At 48.7% G+C, this 8831-nt stretch overlaps 1 protein-coding gene and 1 long non-coding RNA gene across 3 annotated transcripts in view; one reads left to right on the forward strand and one right to left on the reverse strand.

The window, feature by feature from the left end:
• Nucleotides 1-1696: 1696 nt before the first annotated feature.
• LOC103620594 (excitatory amino acid transporter 5) overlaps nucleotides 1697-8831 on the reverse strand; it is a 17467-nt gene continuing 10332 nt past the window's right edge. For both annotated transcript variants that reach the window (XM_008639221.2, XM_017739484.1), the window contains 6 exons: nucleotides 7988-8087; nucleotides 7543-7776; nucleotides 5875-6069; nucleotides 5171-5305; nucleotides 4298-4397; nucleotides 1697-4193 (listed from right to left, as the gene is read on the reverse strand). In XM_008639221.2, coding sequence (XP_008637443.1) covers nucleotides 4056-4193; nucleotides 4298-4397; nucleotides 5171-5305; nucleotides 5875-6069; nucleotides 7543-7776; nucleotides 7988-8087 — 902 coding nt within the window. In that variant the 3' untranslated portion in view covers nucleotides 1697-4055. The remainder of the gene's footprint in view (nucleotides 4194-4297; nucleotides 4398-5170; nucleotides 5306-5874; nucleotides 6070-7542; nucleotides 7777-7987; nucleotides 8088-8831) is intronic.
• On the forward strand, nucleotides 4381-7102 carry LOC108447992. The gene is made up of 2 exons (XR_001863742.1): nucleotides 4381-5357; nucleotides 6527-7102. It is a non-coding gene; the product is annotated as an uncharacterized LOC108447992 (long non-coding RNA).

An 8831-nucleotide genomic window follows, 5' to 3' on the forward strand; every position in this document is an offset into this window, starting at 1 on the left:
CTGATCAAAACTCATCATTTTTATAAATTCAGATATGTAAAAATAATTTGTGCTCTGGAAGACAACTGATGCACAGAAAAGAACCAATCTGTAGGATTGAGGCAATTTGTCCATGGGCTGTAGAAACAAGCCAATGTCTTTTGAGTAAAGTATACACTCAAGTCATTCAGTTCAATGAAAATTCTTTTAAGCTGAGTGTTCATGGTCAGTCACATCCTCAAATTCCCGAATACCATTGTGGAAATGTATTCCCCAGTCAAGCCTCACGTGGCCATTGGGTGGGTTTTCTGCCCATGTCTGGGAGGTGCCCCAAAGCCAAGGGCTGCTTCAGCTTTTCCTTTCACTTAATAACCTCAGACTCCATAAATACCTTTCACATGGATTTTAGTTCACCAAAGTAGCTTTCCTTGAGTTTTTTCTCAGTAAAATAACACTTGTGTAACAGCCAAATTCCTTCACCCAGTTGCGCTCCAACTTTATTCCAGTATTATACACAGCAGCCATAACCCAGGGATCACCTATATTACCATAGCAGCTGAGATTTTTGGTGTTTGTAAGGAAAACAAGGATTTCCAAGGAAGGAGTACAGGTTTGAGCTTGTGTGCTTTCTGTACTGCAGATTTCTGTGTTGTAGGGTGTGTGCCTTGCGCTGCCTGTACTTCTCCAGTTGCATGGAAATAAGAATTAGATTTTCAGTGCTAGAACAGAGAGAGGCACCTCTTTTTCTTAAAAAAGGAAAGTTTCAAAAACTTTGAAGGTGCAGTGTATCAGTCAGTGGAATTTAATAACAGAATTTAATACCACAGAATATCCTGAGCTCGAAGGGATCATCCAGTGCAGCCCCTGGCCCTGCACAGACACCCCAACAACCCCAGCCTGGGCATCCCTGAGAGCGCTGTCCAAACGCTCCTGCAGCTCTGGCAGCCTCGGGGCCGGGCCCATTCCCTGGGGAGCCTGTTCAATTCCCCTTGTTTTTACCTTTTTTGAGGCTGAATAAACGGGTTTCAGTTTGCCAAGCAAGACCCCTCAATTTTCCTGATGTGGGACATGTGGAACTTCACCTTCCTCCCATCCTGGTCTCCTGAATACAGTTGGGACAGAATAAAACTCCTCCGGGTGATGCCCAGTGACAGTGTCCAGACTGCTACTTTCTTGTCTTCTAGAAATCTCTTGTTCCTCCCCCCTGATGAGCTTGTGTTGCTCTCTACAAAAGCCCTGCTGACATTCTGGGGTTCTGTGGGTGCCACTGGCTCTCAGGGCTGGCACAGGGAGGCTGCTGTTCCCCCCTGAGCACTGGTGTCAGTGTTCCCTCAGCAGCAGATTATTGAAAACACAGGTGGGGTTGGGATGGTGCCATCCCAAGGGCAAAGGCTGGGACAGTGGGCCCCTCACCAGCTGGGCCATCTTGTAAATCTGCTTTGTTTACTTTTCCACAATTTCCACCCAGTTAAAGGTGTTCAGGTGCCTCTCCTGTGCAGTGCTGAAGATGGATTGTCCTTGCTGCCTTTAGCTTTTCCCCATCAATAACGATGCCTTCCCTCTATACCAGATCACAGAGAGACTTTCAGAAGCACTTGAATTATTTTTTCCCCTTGTTTTATCCTGTTAGAGGGGCACAGTGATGACAGCCCAGTTTTGAGGCTGCTGGGCTCAAAAGGTCTCCCTTGCTGTATTTGTCACAAGGCCCAAGGCTGTGTGGGCTCTGGCATGACACTTTATTTTAACCTTACTAGCACCAACATACCCCCTGCTGATTTCCAAAATCAAAACTTCTCTGCTAATGTGTATCCCGCCAGATACTTAGAGATGTTACCAATGCTTTCAAGGCCAGGTTGAACAGGGCTTGGAGCAACCTGGTCTAGTGGAAGGTGTTCCTGCCCATGGCAGGGAATGGAAGATGAGCTTTAAGCTCCTTTCCAATCCAAACCATTCTGGGATTGATAAAGCACCGGACTTGCAGCTCCTGGGGCAAGTTGTACAGAGTGGGGTTAGCTTCACCACCTCTAGATTTATTACTGAGATACAATATTCAGTTTTTTCAGTAATTATTTGTTCTTTGTTGCAGTGAGCTCGAGAATGTGCTCTTAAGTTGTTTTAGTATGACTTGCAGCTTCCAGGGCAGGGCATAAGGTGGTCTGGTCTGCAGCAGCCAGAGCCCAGTGATGGGAGTGACTGCCCAGAGGCTCATCCTGCAGCCCCAGCACTTACTCAAGGACCTCTGCCATGGACATTCTGTCCTGCCTTTTCTTGCAGGGTTAATTGTGTGCTGTAATATCCAGAGCTCATTAGTGAGAGGAGAGGGGATGTGAAAGTGGGGCTCGTCTCTGCTGCCTGTGCTGGTCGGCCTGGACTCACCCGGGGCATCCAGTGAGGGATGCGGGCGCTCCCATGCACCAGAGACTGCACCAGAAAGGTCTCATAAATCTTGCCTGGTTTAATTACTGCCTTGGAGCAGGTGCATTGGAGGTGTCTGTCCAGCTGTGTTTGGGGGATGTGGGTAACTGTTGCAGACAGACAGGATACTTGGATCCTTGTCCCAGAGCTGGGGCTGCCTGGGGCCTCCCCAGTGTTCACCAGCATCTCCCAGGGCATTTTGGGTGGCTGAGCTCACTCCTGATACAGAGGAACAACTGAAAAACCCTTCGGAGCCAGTGATGCTGAACCAGCGTGTATCAAGGTGATCATAAATGATATGGGAAGGAGGGAGGGATGTCTGGGGAAGCTGCAGAGATTGATTTGAAATGTGATTTTTTTGGGCTTGCAAATGATGTGACTGCTGCTATTGAAGAGCAGTTGGGCTGTAATGTTTAAGAAGGTATTAATTAACCTCACCAAGGAGAGAGGGTGAGAAAGGCCAAAGTTAGCAGAAGTGTCTCAAGCTTACATTGCCCAGGATTCTAACTCTGTGAAGGCTTTTGTAAGTTAATAGAAGATGAGTAGTTCTTGTGCAAAAGCTGGTTTATGATATTTAATAGTTTCTGCTTTTCATTTGGCAAAACTGGAATGAATATTTCTTCTAACTTAAAAAAAATTTTATAGCCTCTGACTTCAGCATGAAAGAATTCTGCACAGAAAATGTTTTCTTTATGTGCAATTGGAGAACAGTTCAGTGATGTGAGTATGGGTCTGAGCTGTGTTACGAGTCCTAATGCTGTGGCAGGAAAGATCAAGAGGGGGAAAAGGGATGAGGTGACATTTTGAGAGACAAATTAATTCAGTGAGATGAATCCTTGGTATAAAAGGCTTTTGTGTAGAAGGCTGCCCTGGGAAGCCTGAATTTTAAGGCTGTAATTGGAATTTGAGCTTGGGGACAGATCCTTAGCTGGGAAAATCAATGCAGTTGCAGTTGGGCCTGGTTAATTAGTTGTCTGTAATAAAACAGCTGTAGAAACAGGTGTACAGCTGGTCCTTCCTTCCCTCCAGCCAGTGGATCCCACTGTCCCTGAGAGAGTGCAACAGCTCAGCCATCCTGTCTGTTACCTGCCAGATGGGAAATCCAGTTATGTCCAACTTAGATTTTGAGCTCTGGACAAAAATTCACGTAATCTTAGTTTTTAGATGAGAACCCAATAGTAAAATAAAAAGCAAGGATTAAAAAAAAAAATCTCTATAATAAGGAAAACAAAAGCTTCTGGAGCACAGCCTGGCTTCCAGGGAAGAGCTGCTGGCCAGAGGGTTCGGAGTTATGCCCCATCCCTACTGCATTCTCACCAAATCCAGTCTGCTAACACCTGCTCACCTCCCTAACTTTCAAAAATAGCTGAGCTTGGAAAAACGGGAGTTAATAAATCCTTCAAACCCAGCCATTTAAGACAGGGCAGTGAGCTCCCAGCTGTGTCCTCAGGCGCAGGGAGGAGCTGGTTGCCTGCCCATCAGTGGCAGAGCCATGGTCTTTGAGTGCCTGCTGGGAGTCCCACAGTCTTCAAAGGATAAGAGAGGCTTTTCCCACTTTTGTGCCAAGTAAGGCCTTTATCTTGCAGAGCATCCATATGTGACACTCACAGTGTCAGTGTTTAGCACCAAGATGTCATTCCCAGGAGCAGGAGTGCTGTTATCTACACCTGGCAGATGTTATAGTGAACTCCTGTCTGGTCCAACAAGGTTTCGTCAATCATTTCAATCACATTGTCTTTGGGATGCAGGTGTGAGGTCTCTGCAGAAGGAAACTTGTCCGTGTTGCTCACTGGGTCTTGCTGCCAAAAGAAAGAACACAGTTTTAATTTCTGGAGTGAGCAGGTGCCTTGTGCCTGTTCTGCCATGTCCCACGACCCCCTGCCCTCCACCATGCCCTACATACTGGGACGGGCTTTGGGGCAAAGTCCTTCTCGCAGACGTGTGCTATGATGCCAGCAGCCAGGGCGTCACCAAGGACGTTGGTCATTGTTCGTAGTCGGTCCCTGCGGAGAGACAGTGCCGGGATGCAGGGGGTGGCCACAGCCAGCGTGCCCGGGGTGTTGATGGCTTTGGAACATGTCAGCCCCCGTCCTGAATGTCCCTCCCACTGGTGTTGGCAAAGGCTGTGTTGGTTTTGCAGATACAGAGAGAAAACAGTCCCTATGTGAGCCCTGTGCTGGGGCAGCATCTGTCTCACCCTGCCTGTGTGAGCAGTGCAGGGACCTGCCAGTGCCGCCTCCCAAACTGGGACAGCCGCTGTTGTGCTCAGTGCAGGGAGAGCGCCTCAGCAAGTCATAAAACTCCTTGAGATGCCTCTTGAGGAGAAATCCTGTAGATCCAGCCACTGCTCCTCTCTTGTCTACCTCTCACATCAGTAGAAGGTGCCAGTGGTGCTGGGTACCCTGTGATGCTGAAAGGTCGAATTGGTGGTGTGTTAACCTTCCTTTATATGGGGGAAAGAGAAAAGCAGCCGTGATACTTGGCACTGTTCCCTCTTCTCCCTGGGGCCCTGTGAAGTACAAACCAGCCACCCACGTGTTGGTTCTGTAACTCAGCATCTGCTCTTTGGTTTCTCACCTAATGACTTGCTTTGTTTTTATCTTAGTACTTTAGAATGGCACATTTCACAAGCTGTGTGTTTATTTGTCTGTGACAAGTGTAATCCAGCATCAGTTTCTGTCTCGAGAGCAATCTGGTTTCATCCATCAAGAGGAAGATCCATCACCATGAACTGACACTGGTCACTGCCTGTGGCAGTGGCCTGGAGAGCACTTACAGAGCCCAGTCGACGGCGATGATGAGGGTGATGTCCTCGGTGGGCAGCCCCACGGAGGTGAGCACAATGACCATGGTGACGAGCCCGGACTGCGGGATCCCAGCGGCCCCAATGCTGGCTGCCGAGGCCGTGATGCTGCAAAGAGAAGGCAGCTGTGCAATTCAGACCAGCGTGTTTGCATGGCAAAGTGAGTTATTCCTGTGTGGAAGGATTGGATTGGATCTGACTTCCTCCACCTTCCTGCTCCCAGGTGTTATCACTAATTCCCCTGTGCAGAGCAGGGGCTGGCAGCGGGTGCCCTGGCTCTGTGCTCTCCTCTTGCCTTCAGGGTAGGGAGTCCCTCCTTAAAATTATTAAATATTTGCAGATGTATTTAATTATTATTTAGTTCCATGCTTTATTTCCCTGTTTATAAAATGAGGCTATCCCATTCCTGAAGGGAAGTAAATGGCACCTGCACAAATCCTTCTCTGCTCAGCCCTGCAGAGCTCAGTGGATTCTGGGGTGCAGAGCCAGTCCAGCTTTCCCTGGTACACAGCACAGGGACTGGGACATGCTGCACCCTCCCCTCCTCCTCAGCTTCCCAGCAAATGTCACTGTGCATTAACAAGATCTCTGCAAATGGCAAAAATGCAAGAGGTTGTCCTAATATCTATAAATAGGAATAGAGAGAAATAATCTGGCTGCTACAAAGAAACTTTTACCTTATAGTTATAATTTGTCCCAAATCCAGTTCATACTCATTGACCTGGGCAATGAAGATGGCAGCGACTGCCTCGTAGAGCGCGGTGCCGTCCATGTTGATGGTGGCCCCGACGGGGAGCACGAACCGCGCCACACGCCTGTCGATGCCGTTGTTCTCCAGGAGACACTTGAGGGTGATGGGCAGGGTGGCTGAGCTGCAGGACAAGAAATGAGCAGTAATTGCTTGTCATTTGTGTTGAGCTTTCTAAGCTGGAGTCAGTGTGATGGGACAGAAATACCAGCCCTCCCAAGGGTGGATACCGCAATGTTACACAAATTGCGGTAGCAGTGAAAAGTCTCTTCAGTTCTCACCATCTGGGGAATAGACATCATTAGCCAAGTGAGCTGCAGGCTGAGAGAGAAAATGTCAGAATGTCCTTTCAGTGGCTGAAGGCGCCACTTTAAGGAGCTGTGTGCCATGGCTGCAGCTCTGTTGAACATCCCTGGTGCCCAGATGAATCCTGCAGCACCTCCTGGAGTGTGGTATGGTGTGTGCCAGCACTGGCTGTGCTGAGGTCCAGCGAGACCCCTGTTGTCCTCACCTGTCTCCTCCATGAGGGATGCCTGCCTCAGCTTCTCCACCCCTGACCTTTCTCTCTCGTTTCTGTCTAGCATGAAGACAACTGTCCCACAGGAACTGGGATGAGGAATGGAGGAAGAAGAACAGGCTGAAGAAAGGAAACCACGGAAAGGAAGTCGATGGGCTTGTGACAGACTCTGGGAGGCAGGGACTGCATTTGGGACAGGCTCTGGATGCAGCACGGTGGCCCCAGCCCTGGGCACAGACCGTGGGGCTGGGACAAGGAGCAGGGTGTTCTCCCTGAGGCAGCTCTCTCTCCCTTAGCTGGCTGCAGAGCAGAGGGAGGAGAAGCCTGACAGAAACAGAGCTGGAGACCCAGGTCCAGGTCATGAAGAGTTGCAGAAGCAAGAGTTGCAGTGGTGGGTACTGGGGAAGGGAGGCACAGTCTAGGTGGTTTTATTGGGATTATGGGGAGGAGCAACAGGCAGGCCAGAAAAACCCTTTGCCTGGTAAAATGTTCTCCAGGAAAATGTTTGAATTTGTGTGTCTTCTGGAAGGGGTGGTAGTTTATAGTGTGAAGGTTTTTTTCATTGTTATAAGGAAAGTATTTCAATGAAAATAGAATAGATAAATATAATCTAAATTGATTAAAGTCTTTTCAAAATAGGCAAGATTTTTCTGTGGATGAACTTGGGATACACTGTAGTTGATGTTAGATTGTCAGTAAAGTGTTCAGAAGACCTTTAACCCCATGCAGTTTATAAAGCACCTACAGTCCCTAGTTTGAATTCATGGAAAGAAAACTGCAGCAATTTAATGAAGTGTGCATGCACACACAAAAACATTGCTGGTTTGCTCTGGGAAAACCCTGGGAGAGGGTGAGTGGAAGAGCACCACGAGCTGCCCAGGTCTGTCACCCAGGGCAGGGCCAAGCGTCTGCTTCCTCCTAAACCAGGAGCATTCTCATTTCAAATAGTGCTGGAGTGTAATTTTCCTTTGAGTCACACCTGTCCTCCCAGAGCTCACCTGGCCGGACACAGCCATGTCTCTCTTGCTAAACCAGATCCCTGCTCTGTGGTATCTGCAGGTTCCAGCTACGTTTTCCTACCTGGAGGATGTAGCTAAGGCGATCAGCAAGGCTTGCAGTATTCCCTGAATGAAAGCAAAGGGGTTTTTCTTGGTGATGAGCACAAAAAGCAGAGGTAAGAGGATGATTCCGTGGAAGGCAAGCCCTGACACTACTGTAATGACATACAGTCCCAGCTTCTGTCCTATAATGGATGGATCTTCCATCTCCAAGATCTTTCCAGCTATGAGAAATACAATGCCAAAGGGGAAGTACCTGCAAAGAATAAGCATAAAAAATTATGAGGATGCAGCAATCACTGGAGCACTGCAGGACAGACATTGCAGTGTTTGGTACTGTGTGGTACAGTCGTACGAAAGCAAATTCAGTCCTCACAACACACACTTGCAGACGTGCAACCGGCATTGCCATCAGATAGCAGGAAAGAAAATCAATCAATCAATGAATCAATCAAAACCAGATTTACCAAACGGCCATCGAGACAATTTTCATCACTGCTTCGTTCAGACACTGGCACACGTTAACCAGCGGGGCTCCTCGCTCGCCCATTTTTCCCAGGAGAAGTCCTGCAACCAAGCACAGCAGGTTGCATTACTTGGGAGCACCACGGGAGCAGCACCTGTCAAGCCGAGTGTCTTGAGGGTCTGGTGGCCACAGAATGGGGCTCACCGAGCAAAACCTGATTTCGTACAGGTTGCCATGTGCTCTTAGGAGTCACGGCCGTTCTTTGCTCCAAGCAAATACAAGCACCTGGCTTGTGTTCCTGGCATTTTCTCACAAAGCCCCACCAGACCCAAATCTGGGATTTGGACTCTTCCTTGCACAGAAAACAGATGAACTTCACTGCTGCTCAATGCTGGAAGAGTCATTTCCTGGGATGGATAAACTGTGGATTAGCTGCATTAAGTGGATATCTGGATTGCTATAATTGCTGGATTGCTTTGGTAATACAAGAATAATGAATTCTGGAAATAAAAATGGAATTCTTTTAAGGACCAGGTGTGGTAGGGCTCTCTCTAGCTGAGGATGTGATGCTTTGCTGCATCCCTGCCCTGCTCTGGAGTGAAAGGGGTCCTGGCTGCCACACAGTGACTGAGCAGTGCTCGGGCCCCCGGTCCCGTGCCCGGTTCCCTTGTGGGCTGGGCTGTGCAGTGCTGGTGGCTCACAGGCTGTGCCGTGGTGGTGACAACACGTGTGGCTGTACAGTGATGTGTCAGGAAGGATCTGAGTGAGTTGCTTAGATACAGGCATTAAGCCTTCTCTCCTAAGTCTGTGTTGGGGTCCCTCCCCTGCCATGGAGCCCTGGGAGA

This window comes from Corvus brachyrhynchos, unplaced genomic scaffold, assembly GCF_000691975.1.
Source record: "Corvus brachyrhynchos isolate BGI_N302 unplaced genomic scaffold, ASM69197v1 scaffold130, whole genome shotgun sequence".
NCBI lineage: Eukaryota > Metazoa > Chordata > Aves > Passeriformes > Corvidae > Corvus > Corvus brachyrhynchos.